Source organism: Branchiostoma belcheri, unplaced genomic scaffold (genome assembly GCF_001625305.1).
Source record: "Branchiostoma belcheri isolate BF01 breed outbred unplaced genomic scaffold, Haploidv18h27 scaffold111, whole genome shotgun sequence".
Taxonomy (NCBI): Eukaryota; Metazoa; Chordata; class Leptocardii; order Amphioxiformes; family Branchiostomatidae; genus Branchiostoma; species Branchiostoma belcheri.
The window spans coordinates 1,084,451-1,101,907 of record NW_017802503.1 but is presented as its reverse complement, the minus strand read 5'-3'; the positions used below and the strand labels follow the sequence as shown (position 1 = coordinate 1,101,907).

Sequence of the window (17,457 nt, the reverse complement as noted above, 5' to 3'; positions counted from 1 at the left end):
GTGGCTACGGGCATGCTTCCTGTACATTGTTTTTCAATCTTATAATTTTTTATACTTCTTTTAAATAATTGTGCAAATAGACAGAAAAAAATAAAGGGAAACCCGGTTACCTCCGGTGTCGCCAGTCTGGGACGTCTCCTGTCCCTCCGACATGATGCCAGTTGTCTGGTTTCTGCACAGCAAAAACACGTCCTGCACCAGGCACGGCGTTTGTCGACTGACGCGAGGCCTTGGCACCTTACTGACGCCCACGTGGCAACTGAAACAGCTTTACGTAACCTGCTACAATTAAGGTGCAATAAAGTTTGATTGATCGTAAAGACCAGCACGCAGGTAATGCATTTTTTGTACTAACTAGTCTACGTAACTTAAAAACTAAGGGATGAAAGCTAAGCAAGGCAATCAGCGCTACATTTTGAAGTGATAGCAAACGTAATTATTATTTTTTCTTCAAAGTAAAAAGATATGTCCAGTACCCACGCATCGCTCTGCTAAACATAATTGCAAGTCAGTAAAAAAATATTGTTCAACATTAGGCAATTTTCGTGTAAACAACTAGTGGTATTATGTTTTAATGTTCAAAGAATCATGCCAAAATGCTATCATGGTCTTTTAAAAACAAAAATAACAAGCTTATGTCTTCAGTCGTAGGGGGCCGAAACTTACGTCATATCTTTCCCAGCACAAGACCTACCTACCATCCAAATTTCGTCACCCTAGCATGTCCAGATCATGAGATATCAAAACCGAAAGTTCAGCTGCAGTACCATAACAAGCCGCCAGGGGGGCCCAAAATCTAATCATCTCGAGGTCTCATCAAGACCTACCCACCTACTAAGTATGAAGACAATCCATTTAAGCCTTCTCAAGTTAACGAGCTTACAGACACGCACAGAGACAGACAGACAGACAGACACACACGCACGCACGCGCGCGCACGCACGCACAAACACACACACACACACACACACACACACACACAACGCCTACGAAAACATAACCATCTTGGCAAAGGTAATAAACCTGCCTTTGCTCCAAGACACATGTACATTTATTGGATAATCAGGTAACAAAACTTGACCTCTTGACTGCCTGGCTGGGGAGTACTTCCGGGTCACGGCATCGCGTCTTCCTGTCCCGCAAGGACGCGGCATCTTGAGCAGTTTTCCGTCTTTGGAGGAGTTTTGCAGCGATTCAACAGGCGACTCGGCCCGGACTGTGTATCAACTAACTTCCAGGTAGGAAAAGTCGGCATGTAGTTGGTATTCAGGGGTTTGTAGAGTTGGCAAACAACGGTTCATGATATTTGTGTGGCGGCGTGCGTTTGGGCCAGTGTGCGTGTGATCTGGGCCGTGCTGTTTATAATTCAGTCAAGGAGCTTCAAAGATTTGTTTCAGTGCAGCTGCGCAAAGAAAAGTCGTAGATTCTACGTTTGAATGTTGGGCTCTCAAATTATTGTATCAAAGTTAGGGCCTGCCGCCTGTTAGTTGATAACGTAAACAGAGTTAGGGTCGGTGAGGGGTTACCAGATTATGTTGTGTGTCGCATCGAAAATAAGCAATAATATTCTCGCTATCCAATGTGCAATTTTACAGACTGAAAAGGATATTCACTGTTATGACGGGATTCTGGTGTTGGTGATGAGGAAAGTGTAAATCTAAGACTAAGATAATTCTGAGTATACTGTAAACCCCTACTCGAGCCCCGCCTAATTCTCACATCTGGATTCCATCCCGCCCTGACGCCAGACAGGAGAGTGTGAAAACAACGGGACGTTTCATTAATGATGGGAGGCTGTGAATAACTTTAAATCTCTTAGCGAAACACAGAAAAAACATTTGCTCAATAAAGATTCATATATTAAATTGGCACGACAGTATTATTGGCAGTTGAGTATCCATACGCAACTGAAGTATGGGTGGAAAAAATGTACAAAACGAACGCCCACAAACACGTTAAAAATAAGCCGAAGCCCACATCCATTGCATGAAAAGTATGTAGGCCAAGGGACAGTTCACTAACTGTTGCAATGTTACTCTCAAAGACCCTGCATAGCATCAGTAACAACGTACAGTAAAGACAGCTCACTGTTAGCCTGTCTTTTATGGTGTCTCTGTGGTTTCAGTTCTGCTAGTTGTTTTTTTTAATGTAATTATTACAGATGATGCTTACAACTCGACTATTCATAGTACTACTCAACTATCCTACTATACTCCTGAACTATACATATTTCAGCATGTTTTAAAATCGCTTATTACCTTCGCCAAGAAGGTTATGTTTTCAGGGGCGTTCCTGTGTCTGTGTGTGTGTGTGTGAGCACGATAACTCAAGAAGGCTAAGATGGATTGTCTTGATATTTGGTAGGTGGATAGGTCTTAATAAGACAAGGAACTGATTAGATTTTAGGCCCCTAGCGGCTTGTTATGGTACTGCAGCTGAACTTCTGGTTTTGATATCTCGTGATCTAGACATGCTAGGGTGACGAAATTTAGATGGTAGGTAGGTCTTGTGCTGGGGAAGAAGTGACGTGAGTTTGGGCCCCCTAGCGGCTTGCTCGGGAACTGCAGGGGCGTTAGTTGAAAAATGTTTAAAGGCGGATAACTCAAGAACCGATTGATGGATTGTCATGATTTTTGGCATGTAGGTAGCTGAAGTGATGCTTGACATAATAATATTATAATTATGCAAATATTAATGTAATTTGCATAATCAATGAGGAAATTCTATAAATCAGCTGCATTCCACGATAGGACTATTCAAGCTTGTGACATATGTAATTAAGAACGGCAGAAATACAGGCAGATATCGATTATGCAAATGAAGCCTTAATTTGCATAATTAATGAGAAAATGTTACAATTACATAGTGGTAACTGTCTGGAATTTCATACTTGGGATATTTAAAAGTTATGTGAAGGTGAATATAATTAAACATAACTTATTCAAATAAGGACCTTATTTGCATAATTTATGAGTAAATACTATAATGGCATTCTTTGATAAGATAAGACTGTCTTCTGGTGTAGAATATGATCAACAGATATAATTGATGCAATATAGGATCCTATTTTCACAATCGGGGATTAATCTATAATTTCTTAGTCATAAAGGCTAACATCATTTGGCGAAGGTATGAGATCGTGGAACTAGTTTCATTTTCTTTACAGAGGTTGATCCAGCTCTCGTTGACATGGCAGCAACAGGCAGCACGGAAGGCTTGGGTGACGTCATGAGAGGATCAGCGGGGGGTTCAGCCAACACCGTTTCCACCTGGCAAGGAGGATCAGCAGGGGGTTCTGCCAACACCGTTTCCACCCGGCAAGGAGAAAGCTGTGAGGAGTCTGGAGAGGAAACCGGGAGGCAGGACAAAGGTGTGAAAGTGTTCAGGTGTGAGGAGTGTGCCAAGCAGTTTAGTTGTCTTAGTGCTCTGGAGACACACATGCGGACTCACACAGGTGAGAAACCCTACAGGTGTGAGGAGTGCGGCAGGCAGTTCAGTCAGCTGGGTCATCTGAAGAATCACATAAAAACTCACACTGGGGAGAAACCTTACATGTGTGAGGAGTGCAGCAGGCAGTTTAGTGAGCTGTGTAATCTGAAGAGACACATGCGGACTCACACTGGTGAGAAACCCTACAGGTGTGAGGAGTGCGGCAGGCAGTGCAGTCGGCTGGATGATCTGAAAAGACACATTCAGACACACACAGTAAAAAAACCCTACAGGTGTGAGGAGTGCAGCAGACAGTTCAGTCAGTTAGCTGATCTGACGACCCACATGCGGACACACAGTTGTGGGGAGTGTGCCAAGCATTTCAGTTATCTTAGTGCTTTGAAGACACACATGCGGACTCACACTGGGGAGAAACCCTACATGTGTGGGGAGTGTAGCAGGCAGTTCAATGAGCTAGGTAGTCTGAAGAGACACATGCTAACTCACTCTGGGGAGAAACCCTACATGTGTGGGGAATGTAGCAGGCAGTTTAGTGAGCTTGGAACTCTAAAGAAACACATGCGGACTCACACAGGAGAGAAACCCTATATGTGTGAGGAGTGCAGCAAGCAGTTCAGTCGGCTGGATAATCTGAGGACTCACATGCGAACTCACACAGGAGAGAATCCCTACAGGTGTGAGGAGTGCAGCAGGCAGTTCAGTCAGCTGGGTAATCTGAAGTCACACATGCGGACTCACACAGGAGAGAAACCCTACATTTGTGAGGAGTGCGACAGGCAGTTTAGTCAGCTGAGTAATCTTCAGAGCCACATGCGGACTCACACAGGAGAAACCCTACAGGAGTGCTGTTATAAGCCAATTTGACGCACAATCTAAGAACCTTTCTTGTGTAAGATGTGCCAGAGACACTGCATGGAGGCCTGAAAGCCTCGATGTTATACATACCTTTTAGCTTTACTTGTACGTGATAAATATTGTATTCTTAGTTATTGTTGCCTTTATTTTGGCATATATAATCCCTTTGTTTTGGATCCGGAAGCATCCACTTCTGTTATAGGTGATATATATTACACAGTCTCTTTAGTCAGGGTAGAACGACATGCAAAATATTCAACTAGAAAATTAGTGTTCCAGGGAGATATTTTTTGTTGTTATTTTTAGCATGTTGAGTCTTTATCTTTTCTTGATTTCTTGACATTTTTTATTACTTTTAAAGCCGTTACAAAATATTTAGTTTTGAGAGGAGTTAACTAACATGCATTGCATGGTTTTATCTATAACTCCTCTTTATATGTTGTATTGTTCTCATAGGTAGTTGTTGTTCGGTTGGGTTAGTTGTACTTAATTGTTGTTGTTTTTATCGCATTAACGTTAATGGTGTTGATAGTTGATCTACATAATCAGTAACTAACATCGGGAAGTGATTGTACACTTGAGTTAGCGTTAGGTTTGTAGGAATGTACTACTTTCGTTTTCTTATTAAAGTTTCCTGTTGAAGTTTCCTTGACTAAGTTTGTGCCCACATTTTCTATTTACTGAATTATATCTTTTTACTACTCTACTTTCAACTCAGTATTTTGTATCTTATTTTAGAGGATAGTCATTCGTAGATTGAACGTTACATTGGAGATACCAAGCGCGTCTAGCTCTGCTTGACTGTTTCTAACAGTCAATTAGATATAGAAGTCCAAATACTACGTAAGTGTTAACGGGCCTAAATTTCCCCTCCTAGCTCTGATTGGCGGATGTTTTTCCGCTAATGAGATATAGGAGGTTACCATGTAATCTTTTCTTTCAAATATCTCTGTCAGCATTTAATATAACATTTTAATGTCTTGGGGTGGCGGGACTACGGCGCACAGATATGTCAACTTTAAATGTCAATTGTACCTTTTTGTTGTGTGGCGCTGTTAATATAAGTTGTTAACTTGAGTGCAGCGCCACACTGTCCTTGTTATGTTTTTATGTTTTTGATGAATAAAAAAAAAGTAACGTTTCAGAGTCTGAGCCATTACCACTGATTGCCATGACGTCACAGCAAGTGGTAGGGCCTAGGAAAAATGTTGTGTTTCCTGTTTCCCAACCGACCCTAAAATAAACTTCCGACCCTAGACTTTTTTCAGAGTCTTCATATCATGAAATAAATCGACAATCTAAAATGTTGATTACCTGGTCAAATACATATAGTTCGTGACCTAAAACACTGGTCGATGACCACTAATTCCATTTTTTCTGTCACAAATTATTCCCGATTACCAACCTTTGCTCCAAGGCCCGTGCACATTTGTTGGGTAATCAGGTAACGAGACTTGACCATCTGACCCCATCCCGGCTGGGTAGTACTTCCGGGTCACGGCATCGCGCCTTCCTGTCCCGCAAGGACGCGGCATCTTGAGCAGTTTTCCGTCTTTGGAGGAGTTTTGCAGCGATTCAACAGGCGACTCGGCCCGGACTGTGTATCAACTAACTTCCAGGTAGGAAAAGTCGGCATGTAGTTGGTATTCAGAGGTTTGTAGAGTTGGCAAACAACGGTTCATAGTATTTGTGTGGCGGCGTGCGTTTGGGCCAGTGTGCGTGTGATCTGGGCCGTGCTGTTTATAATTCAGTCAAGGAGATTCAAATACTTGTTTCAGTGCAGCTATGCAAAGAAATGTCGTAGTGTGGATGTGGGATTGTCTGAGAAATTTCTGGATTCTACGTTTGAATGTTTGGCTCTCAAATTATTTTTTATGGAAGTTAGCAGCTGCCGCCTGGAAGTTGACAACGTAAACAGAGTGAGGGTCGGTAGGGGGTTACGAGATTATGTCGTGTGTCGCATTAAAAGTTAGCAAAAATATTCCTGCAATCCAGTGTGCAATTTTACAAACATAAAGGGATATTCGCTGTTATGAAGATCTAAGACCAAGCTAATCTTGAGTATACTGTAAACCCCTATGTGAGCCGCTTCCAATTTATCACATCTGGATTCCATCCCGCCCTGACGCCAGACGGGAGGGTGTGAAAACATCGGGACGGTTCATTAATGATGGGAGGCTGTGATGAACTTTGAATCTCTTAGCGAAACACAGAAAAACATTTGCTATATATTAAATTGGCACGACAGTATTATTGCCATACGCAACTGAAGTATGGATGGCAAAAATATACAAAACGAACGCCTACAAACACGTCAAAAATAAGCCGAGGCCCACACCATTGCATGAAAAGTATGTAGGCCAAGGGGCAGTTCACTAACTGTTGCAATGTTACTTTCAAAGACCCTGCATAGCATCAGTAACAACATACTGTAAAGGCAGCTCACTGTTAGCCTGTCTTTTATTACTCAGTGGTTTCAATTCTGCTAGTTGTTTGAATCTTGTTTAGTAACTTTTTACAGATGATGAGCACTTGTTTACATGTACTATATACTACTCAACTACATATATTACTACTCAACTATACGTAGTGATACTCAACTTTGCACAGTACTACTAAACTATACGTAATGCTACGCAACTATACATATTGTATGTTTATACTTCATTTTTTTTACAGAGGTTGATCCAGCTCTCGTTGACATGGCAACGGCAGGCAGCACAGAAGGTATGGATGACGTCATGAGAGGATCAGCAGGGCGTTCTACCAACGTCGTTTCCAACTGGCAAGGAGGATCCGCAGGGGTTTCTGCCAACGTCGTTTCCAACTGGCAAGGAGGATCCGCAGGGGGTTCTGCCAACACTGTTTCCACCTGGCAAGGAGGATCAGAAGGGGGTTCTACCGACACCGTTTCAACTTGGCAAGGAGGATCAGTAGGGGGTTCTACCGACACCATTTCGACTTGGCAAGGAATATCAGCAGAGGGTTCTACCGACACCGTTTCCACCTGGCAAGGAGGATCATCAGGGGGTTTTGCCAACACTGTTTCCACCTGGCAAGGAGGATCAGAAGGGGGTTCTACCGACACCGTTTCAGCTTGGCAAGGAGGATCAGCAGGGGGTTCTGCCGACACCGTTTCCACCTGGCAAGGAGAAAGCTGTGAGGAGTCTGGAGAGGAAACAAGGAGGCAGGACAAAGGTGTGAAAGTGTTCAGGTGTGAGGAGTGTGGCAAGCAGTTTAGTCAGCTGAGTATTCTGAAGACTCACATGCGGACTCACACTGGTGAGAAACCCTACAGGTGTGAGGAGTGTGGCAGGCAGTTCCGTCATCTATGTAGCCTGAAGACACACATGCGGACTCACACAGGGGAGAAACCCTACATGTGTGAGGAGTGCAGCAGGCAGTTCAATGAGCTGAGTCATCTGAAGTCACACATGCGGACTCACACAGGAGAGAAGCCATACCGGTGTGAGGAGTGCAGCAGGCAGTTCAGTGAGCTTGGAAGTTGGAATAGACACATGCGGACTCATACTGTGGAGAAACCCTACAAGTGTGAGGAATGCAGTAGACAGTTCAGTCAGCTGGGTGATCTGAAGAGACACATAAGGACTCACACTGGTGAGAAACCCTACATGTGTGGGGAATGCAGCAGGCAGTTTAGTGAGCTTGGAAGTCTGAAGAGACACGTGCTGACTCACACAGGGGAGAAACCCTACAGGTGTGAGGAGTGTAGCAGGCAGTTTAGTCAGCTGGGTCATCTGAAGACTCACATGCGGACTCACACTGAGGAGAAACCCTACCGGTGTGAGGAGTGTGGCAGTCAGTTCAGTCGGCTAGGTAATCTGAAGACTCACATGCGGACTCACACCGGGGAGAAACCCTACAGGTGTGAAGAATGCAGCAAGCAGTTCAGTGAGCTGAGTAATCTGAAGACACACATGCGGACTCACACTGGTGAGAAACCCTACAGGTGTGAGGAATGCAGCAGGCAGTTCAGTCAGCTGGGTGATCTGAAGAAGCACATGCGAACCCACACTGGTGAGAAACCCTACGGGTGTGGGGAGTGTGGCAGGCAGTTCAGTGACCAGAGTAGTCTGAAGAGGCACGATCAAACCCACAAAGGAGAAACCCTACAGGGGTGAAGACTGTGGCAGACTGTTTAGCAGCACAAGTTATGTTATAAGACAATTTGACGCGCAATTTGACAACCTTGTTTTGTGTAAGATGTTCCAAAGACACAAAATGGATGTGAGAAAGCCTACAGATTCAATGTGATGATAGCTGCATAGGAAGTTCACTTGAAGACTATAACTAGTATCAGTAAACCCAAATTGTTTGGTTTAGCTAATCTCTTTCAATTTCTGCATATTATGCCTTACGATTATATACACGGATTTACTTATACCTTCCATATATTTTTCATTTCTTTAATTACTGTTGCCTTTATTTTGGCATATATGTCCCTTTGTTTTCGAAACATCCTTCTGTTATAGGTGATATAATCTTGGTAGAATTTAATACCAAATATTCTACTAGAAAATTAGTCTTGTATGGATCTATTTTGTTTTGTTTACCAGTAGTTTTTTTTAGCATGTTGACTTTTTTCTTTTCTTCATAGTTGACATATACAAGAATGCCATCACAATATATAACTTATGTTTTTGACACAAGTTTACTAACATGCTGTAAATGCTAAAATCTTTGTTTTTTTTTCTGTAATTAGTCATAATATGTTGTACAACACCTACGGTATTGTTCACCTAGGTACTTTTTGTACCTTAACGTTTGGTTGAGTTAGCCGTACGTTTTGTTGCTATTTTTATCGCATTAACTTTGATAGTATAGATTAGATGATGTACATAATCAGTAACTAACATCGGGAAGTGATTGTACACTTGAGTTAGCGTTAGGTTTGTAGGAATGTACTAGTTTCGTTTTCTTATTAAAGTTTCCTTGACAAAGTGTACCCACATTTTCTATTTACTGAATTATATCTTTTTACCACTCTACTTTCAACTCAGTATTTTGTTCGTTTTTTTTTTTTATTTTAGAGGATAGTCATTCGTAGATTAAGAGTATCGGGGTCTGAGCCATTACCACTAATTGCCATGACGTCACAGCAAGTGGGCCTAGCAAAGAATAATTTTTCCTGTTTTCAGACCAACCCGACAAAAAACATTCCGACCCTAGCCTTTTTTGAGAGTCTTCATATTATTATTAAGTATCAATCTAGAATGTTGATTCCCTGGTCAAATATATATATTTCGTGACCTAAAACACAGGTTGGTGACCACTAATTCCATTTTTTCTGTCACAAATTATTCCTGATTACCAGCCTTTGCTCCAAGGCCCGTGTACATTTGTTGGGTAATCAGGTAACGAGATTGACCTCCTGACACCATCCCGGCTCGGTAGTACTTCCGGGTCACGGCATCACGTCTTCCTGTCCCGCAAGGACGCGGCATCTAGCAGTTTTCCGTCTTTGGAGGAGTTTGGCAGCGATTCAACAGGCGACTCGGCCCGGACTGTGTATCAACTAACTTCAAGGTAGGAAAAGTCGGCATGTAGTTGGTATTCAGAGGTTTGTAGAGTTGGCAAACAACGGTTTCTGATATATTTGGTGTGGCGGCGTGCGTTTGGGCCAGTGTGCGTGTGATCTGGGCCGTGCTGTTTATAATTCAGTCAAGAAGAGTCAAACATACATTTGTTTGGGTGCAGTTGCTCAAAGACTTGTCGTAGTGTGGATGTAGAATTATCTGAGAAATTTCTGGATTGTCCGTTTGAATGTTTGGCTCTCAAATTATTGTTTATGGAAGTTAGCAGCTGCCGCCTGGAAGTTGACAACGTAAACAGGGTGAGGGTCGGTAGGGGGTTACGAGATTATGTCGTGTGTCGCATTAAAAGTTAGCAAAAATATTCCTGCAATCCAGTGTGCAATTTTACAAACATACAGAAACAGACAGAAAAGTATATTCACAGTTATGAAGGGATTCTTGTGTTGGTGATTAGTCATTAGGAAAGTGTAAATCTATTAGTATAAGCTAAACCTGGGCATACTGTAAACCCCAACCCGAGCCCCGCTTACTTCTCACATCTGGATTCCATTCCGCCCTGACGCCAGACGGGAGAGTGTGAAAACATCGGGAGGGTGTGTTTAACTTTAAATCTTTTAGCGAAACGCAGAAAAACATTTGCTATATATTAAATTTGCACGACAGTATTATTGGCAGTTGAGTATCCATACGCAACTGAAGTATGGGTGGCAAAAATATACAAAACGAATGCCTACAAACATGTCAAAAATAAGCCAAAGCCCACATCCATTGCATGAAAAGTATGTAGGCCAAGGGACAGTTCACTAACCGTTGAAATGTTAATGTTACTCCCAAAGACCCTGCATAACATCAGTAACAACATACAGTAAAGACAGCTCACTATTTGCCCGTACCATTTAGCAGTTGAGTATTCTTGAGGTATAGATGGCAAAAATGTGCCAGATGACAAAAACGAAGGCCTACAAACACGTAAAAAATAAGCCGAAGCCCACACCGTTGCATGACATGTATGTAGGCCAAGGGGCAGTTCACTAACTCTCAAAGACCCTGCATAGCATAAATAACAACGTACAGCAAAGACAGCTCACTGTTAGCCTGTCTTTTATGGTGTCTCTTTGGTTTCAGTTTTGCTAGTTTGTTTGTTTATTGAGATCTCCATTAGTATGGTCAACTCCGTTCTATTCTTCCTGGAGTTTTTTAGTAATTATTACAAATGGTGAGCATTCGTTTATATGCCTTAAACATACTACGTTGTACTACACAACTATACATATTTTCGCATGTTTATACATTGTTTGTTTGATGTTTTACAGAGGTTGATCCAGCTCTCGTTGACATGGCAACAACAGGCAGCACAGAAGGTATGGATAACGTAATGAGAGGATCAGCAGGGGGTTCTGCCAACACCGTTTCCACCTGGCAAGGAGGATCAGCAGGGGTTTCTGCCAACGTCGTTTCCAACTGGCAAGGAGGATCCGCAGGGGGTTCTGCCAACACTGTTTCCACCTGGCAAGGAGGATCAGCAGGGGGTTCTTCCGACACCGTTTCAACTTGGCAAGGAGGATCAGCAGGGGGTTCTGCCAACACCGTTTCCACCTGGCAAGGAGGTTCAGCAGGGCGTTCTTCCGACACCGTTTCAACTTGGCAAGGAGGATCAGAAGGGGGTTCTGCCAACACCGTTTCCACCTGGCAAGGAGGATCAGCAGGGGGTTCTGCCGACACCGTTTCCACCTGGCAAGGAGAAAGCTGTGAGGAGTCTGGAGAGGAAACCGGGAGGCAGGACAAAGGTGTGAAAGCGTTCAGGTGTGAAGAGTGTGCCAAGCAGTTTGGTCGTCTTAGTCATCTGAAGAGGCACATGCGGACTCACACAGGGGAGAAACCCTACAGGTGTGAGGAGTGTGGCAGGCAGTTTAGTCAGCTGCGTGAACTGAAGACTCACATGCGGATTCACACTGGTGAAAAACCCTACAGGTGCGAGGAGTGTGGCAGACAGTTCAGTCAGCTGGGTAATCTGAAGCGACACATGCGAACTCACACAGGAGAGAAATCCTACAGGTGTGAGGAGTGCAGCAGGCAGTTCAGTGAGCTGAGTAATCTAAAAACACACATACAGACTCACACGGGGGAGAAACCCTACAATTGTGAGGAGTGCAGCAGGCAATTTCGTCATCTAAATAGCCTGAAGACACACATGCGGACTCACACAGGAGAGAAACCCTACAGGTGTGACGAGTGCAGCAGGCAGTTCAGTCAGCTGGGTAATCTGAAGTCACACATGCGGACTCACACAGGGGAGAAGCCATACAGGTGTGAGGAGTGTAGCAGGCAGTTTCGTGAGCTTGGAAGTTGGAATAGACACATGCGGACTCACACAGGGGAGAAACCCTACATGTGTGAGGCCTGCGGCAGGCAGTTTAGACAGCTCGGAAATCTAAAGAAACACATGCGGACTCACACTGGGGAGAAACCCTACGGGTGTGAGGAATGCAGCAGGCAGTTCAGTCAGCTGGGTGATCTAAAGAGTCACATGCGGACTCACACAGGAGAAACCCCCTATAGGTGTGAGGAGTGCAGCAGGCAGTTTAGTCGGCTGGGCAATCTGAAGACACACATGCGGACTCACACTGGAGAGAAACCCTACAGGTGTGAGGAGTGCAGCGGGCAGTTTAGTGATGTTAGGAATCTGAAGAAACATATGCGGACTCACAAAGGAGAAACCCAGCAGAAAGAAAGACTGTTGGATGCTTTTTAGGGCCACAAGTTATGATATAAGACAATTTGATGCACAATCTGACAACTTTTTTTTGTGTAAGACGTATCAAAATACTGCATGGAGATCGGAAAGTCTACAGGTTCGATGTTATTTTAGCATTATAGGAAGTTCACTAGACACAGACTATGTCTATTATGATATCACTAATAGAAAATTGTTTGGTCTAAGTAATCTCCTTTAATTCCTGCATTTAAGGGACTAGCAGATGATCCCTTTGGGTTATATATATGCCTAACCTATATCTTATATATATTGTTCATTTCTCTTGTTATAGTTACTGTTCATGTTGGCATATAGTTCCCTTGTTTAGGAAACATCCCTTCTGTTATTACCTTACCTTATTCTGCCTTCCCTTCTGTTATAGGTGATATATATTACTCAGTTTCCTTAGTTATGGTAGAATGAATTGCCAAAGATCCAACTAGAAAATTAGTGTTGTAACTTGTAGGGATCTATTTTGTTTTGTTATTTTTAGTATGTTGACTCTATCTTTTCTTGATAATTGACATAAATATTTGATTTGAAAGCCGTTACAAATTATATACTTTTAAGTGAAGTTTACTAACATGTAGTTAATGCTAAAACCTTTGTTTTTTCTTCAATTAGTCTTAAAATGTTGTACAGCACCTACGGGTGGTGTTCTCCTAGGTAATTTTCTTACATTGTTGTTCGGTTTGGTTAACCTTATTTAATTGTTTTGTTGTTATTTTTGTCGCATTAACTTTGATGGTATCGATAAACAATGTACATAATCAGTAACTAACATCGGGAAGTGATTGTACACTTAGCGTTAGGTTTGTAAGAATATACAAGTTTCGTTTCCAGTTCAAGTTTTCTTGACGAAGTGTGTGCCCATATGTTCTATTTTCTGAAAATATATCTCTTGAGTATTTTCAACTCAGTATTTTGTATTTTATTCTATTTTAAAAGATAGTTTTTAGATGGAAAGTGCATGTATATATTGTTACTCCTTTCAACTCAGTAGTTTGTATCTTATTTTAGAAGATAGTCATTCGTAGATTGAAAGTACTTGTACCAGAGTCTGAGCCATTACCACTGACTGCCATGACGTCACAGCCAGTGGACCTAGCAAAAAATATTGTTTCCTGTTTCCCGACCGACCCTAGGAAAACGTCAGACCCTAGCTACAGCCTTTTTAAAAGTTTTCATATTAAGAACTAAATCGGCAATACAGAAGGTAGATTACCCCGTGAATACATATTTTCCAACACTAAAGAGTTTTCTCTGTCACAGCTTGTTGCTGTCACAAATTATTCCCGATTACTAACCTTTGCTCCAAGGCCCGTGCACATTTGTTGGGTAATCAGGTAAAGAGGCTTGACCTCCTGACCCCATCCCGGCTGGGTAGTACTTCCGGGTCACGGCATCGCGACTTCCTGTCCGGCAAGGACGCGGCATCTCGAGCAGTTTTCCGTCTTTGGAGGAGTTTTGCAGCGATTCAACAGGCGACTCGGCCCGGACTGTGTATCAACTAACTTCCAGGTAGGAAAAGTCGGCATGTAGTTGGTATTCAGGGGTTTGTAGAGTTGGCAAACAACGGTTCATGATATTTGTGTGGCGGCGTGCGTTTGGGCCAGTGTGCGTGTGATCTGGGCCGTGCTGTTTATAATTCAGTCAAGGAGATTCAAATACTTGTTTCAGTGCAGCTGCGCAAAGAAATGTCGTAGTTTGGATGTGGAATTGTCTGAGAAATTTCTGGATTGTCCGTTTGAATGTTTGGCTCTCAAATCATTGTTTATGGAAGTTAGCAGCTGCCGCCTGGAATTTGATAACTAGTGAGTGAGGGTCGGTAGGGGGTTACGAGATTATGTTGTGTCGCATTGAAAATTAGCAAAAATATTCTCGCAATCCAGGGGGCAATTTTACAGGATATTCACTGTTATGAAGGGATTCTGCTGTTGGTGTTAAGGAAAGCCTTAATCTAAGACTAAGCTAATCCTGAGTATACTGTAAACCCCTACGCGAGCGCCGACAAATTCTCACATCTGGATTCCATCCCGCCCTGACGCCAGACGGGAGAGTGTGAAAACAACGGGACGGTTCATTAATGATGGGAGACTGTGGTTAACTTTAAATCTCCTAGCGAAACACAGAAAAACATTTGCTGTATATTAAATTGACACGACAGTATTATTGGCAGTTAAGTATCCATCCGCAACTGAAGTATGGGTGGCAAAAATATACAAAACGAACGCCTACAAACACGTCTAAAATAAGCCGAAGCCCACATCCACTGCATAAAAATATGTAGGCCAAGGGACAGTTCACTAGCATCAGTACCATTAGTAACTTTAGACACCTCACTATTTGCGCATCTTTTTTGGTGCCTCAGCCATGTCAACGGTTACATCTTTGAATCTTTGATAGTTGTTTTTATAGTAACTTTTAAGGAGGATGAGCATTGAGATTTACATGCCCTATACGATATAGTACTATGCTATACATCTACTCAACTATAGAGCTTATTCACCACCCTACTCAACTACACATATTTTAGCATGTATTATATTATAGGTCGCTTCTCTCATTGTTTTACAGAGGTTGATCCAGCTCTCGCTGACATGGCAACAACAGGCAGCATAGAAGGGTTGGATGAGGTCATGAGAGGATCAGCAGGGGGTTCCGCCTACACCGTTTCCACCTGGCAAGGAGGATCTGCAGGGGGTTCTGCCAACACTGTTTCCACCTGGCAAGGAGGATCATCAGGGGGTTTTGCCAACACCGTTTGCACCTGGCAGGGAGGATCAGCAGGGGGTTCTGCCAACACCGTTTCCACCTCGCAAGGAGGATCAGCAGGGGTTTCTGCCGACACCGTTTCCATATGGCAAGGAGAAAGCTGTGAGGAGTCTGGAGAGGAAACCGGGAGGCAGGACAAAGGTGTGAAAGTGTTCAGATGTGAGCAGTGCGGTAAGCAGTTCAGTTGTCTTAGTGCTCTGGAGACTCACATGCGGACTCACACAGGGGAAAAACCCTACAGGTGTGAGGAGTGTGGCAGGCAGTTTAGTGAGCTGGGTAATCTGAAGAAACACATGTGGACTCACAGTAGTGAGAAACCCTACACGTGTGAGGAGTGCAGCAGGCAGTTTAGTCAGCAGGGTAATCTGAAGACACACATGCGAACTCACACAGGGGAAAAACCTTATAGGTGTGAGGAGTGCAGCAGGCAGTTCAGTGAACTGAGTGATCTGAAAAAGCACATCCGAACTCACACTGGTGAGAAACCCTATAGGTGTGAGGAGTGCGGCAGGCAGTTCAGTGAGCTTGGTAATCTGAAGAAACACACGCGGACTCACACTGGGGAGAAACCTTACAAGTGTGAGGAGTGCAGCAGGCAGTTTAGTGAGCTCGGAAGTCTGAAGACACACATGCGGACTCACACTAGTGAGAAACCCTACAGGTGTGGGGAGTGTGGCAGGCAGTTCAGTCAGCTAGGTCATCTAAAGACTCACATGCGGACTCACACTGGGGAGAAACCCTTTATGTGTGGGAAATGCAGCAGGCAGTTCAGTCAGCTGAATAGTCTCAAGACACACATGCGGACTCACACAGGGGAGAAACCCTACAGGTGTGAGGAGTGTGGCAAGCAGTTCAATCAGCTGGGTGATCTGAAGAAACACATACGGACTCACACTGGGGAGAAACCCTACAGGTGTGGGGAGTGTGGCAGGCAGTTCAGTCAGCTGGGTAGTCTGAGGACTCACATGAAGACTCACACAGGAGAGAAACCCTACAGGTGTGAGGAGTGTGGCAAGCAGTTCAGTCGGCTGGGTAGTCTTAAGAGGCACAAGCAAACCCACGGAGGAGAAACCGAACAGGAGTGAAGACTGTGGGATGCAGTTTAGCACCACAAGTTATGTTATAAGACTGCTTGATGAACAATCTGAAAACTATTTTAAGATGTGCCAAAGACACTACATGGAGGTGAAAAAGCCTACAGGTTCGATGTGATGATAGCAGTATAGGAAGTTTACTAGAAGACTATCACTAGTATGATAGTAGTATCGCAAATTGTTTGCTTGTAAATTGTTTGGTTGTAAACTCTTTTAATACCTGCTTTAAAGAGTGTAGGAGATAAACCCTTAGGATTGTATACACAACTTTACTTCAAGTTATGATATCTATTGTTAATTTCTTCATTATTATTGTTGCCTTTATTTTGGCATATAATCCTTGTTTTGCTATTTTGTAGCCTGTTGACTCTTTATCTTTTCATTGGTAGTTGACATTTAACTTTTAAAGCCATTACAAAATATAATTTTAGTGTAGTAGATCTAACATGTAGCAAATGCTAACAACTCTAGTTTTCGTGTAATTAGTGTTAACATGTTGTACAGCACCTACCTAACAGTTAGCATTAGGATTGTATGAATGTACATTTGAGTTTCGATTTCCAGTTTAAGTTCCTTGATGAAGTGTGTGCCCACATTTTCTGTTGACGGAATTATATCTTTTGACTACTTTCAACACAGTATTTTGTATTTTATTTGAGATGATAGTATCAGGGTCTGAGCCATTACCACAGATTGCTATGAGTATGACAGCCAGCAAGTGGTAGGCAAAAAGCTGGTGAGTTTATTCACCTGCCAATAATTTGCATTTGCACATCTTTTTAAACAATGAGCTTTTTAAAACCCTTGTCCTACAGTACCACCCATATAGTGCCCTGTATAGGTATGATTTGGGGGTATTTCTCGTGCAACGCATCACACCGCAGTGAAACGCAACAAATGCAGAAGTAACAATGCCACCGCGGGGCAAAAAAAGTCAAGGGTCTGTGACCTGATTAAGACTTCAAATTACTAT

General features: G+C 43.1%; 2 protein-coding genes across 2 annotated transcripts in view; one reads left to right on the top strand and one right to left on the bottom strand.

Annotated features, from left to right (window-relative positions):
* The window catches only part of LOC109487638 (fibrinogen-like protein 1), a 7,434-nt gene extending 7,281 nt beyond the window's left edge, over positions 1 to 153 (bottom strand). Inside the window, exon 1 of the mRNA XM_019791646.1 lies at positions 111 to 153. Within this exon, the coding sequence (XP_019647205.1) occupies positions 111 to 153 (43 nt within the window). The remainder of the gene's footprint in view (positions 1 to 110) is intronic.
* Positions 154 to 1,070: 917 nt separating this feature from the next.
* LOC109487677 (zinc finger protein 208-like) lies at positions 1,071 to 16,586 on the top strand. The gene is made up of 6 exons (XM_019791683.1): positions 1,071 to 1,238; positions 3,167 to 3,656; positions 3,975 to 4,292; positions 7,520 to 8,443; positions 11,664 to 12,503; positions 15,632 to 16,586. Exons 2-6 carry the CDS (start codon positions 3,190 to 3,192, stop codon positions 16,473 to 16,475), a joined length of 3,393 nt encoding a protein of 1,130 aa, XP_019647242.1. The 5' UTR covers positions 1,071 to 1,238; positions 3,167 to 3,189; the 3' UTR covers positions 16,476 to 16,586.
* Positions 16,587 to 17,457: the final 871 nt, after the last annotated feature.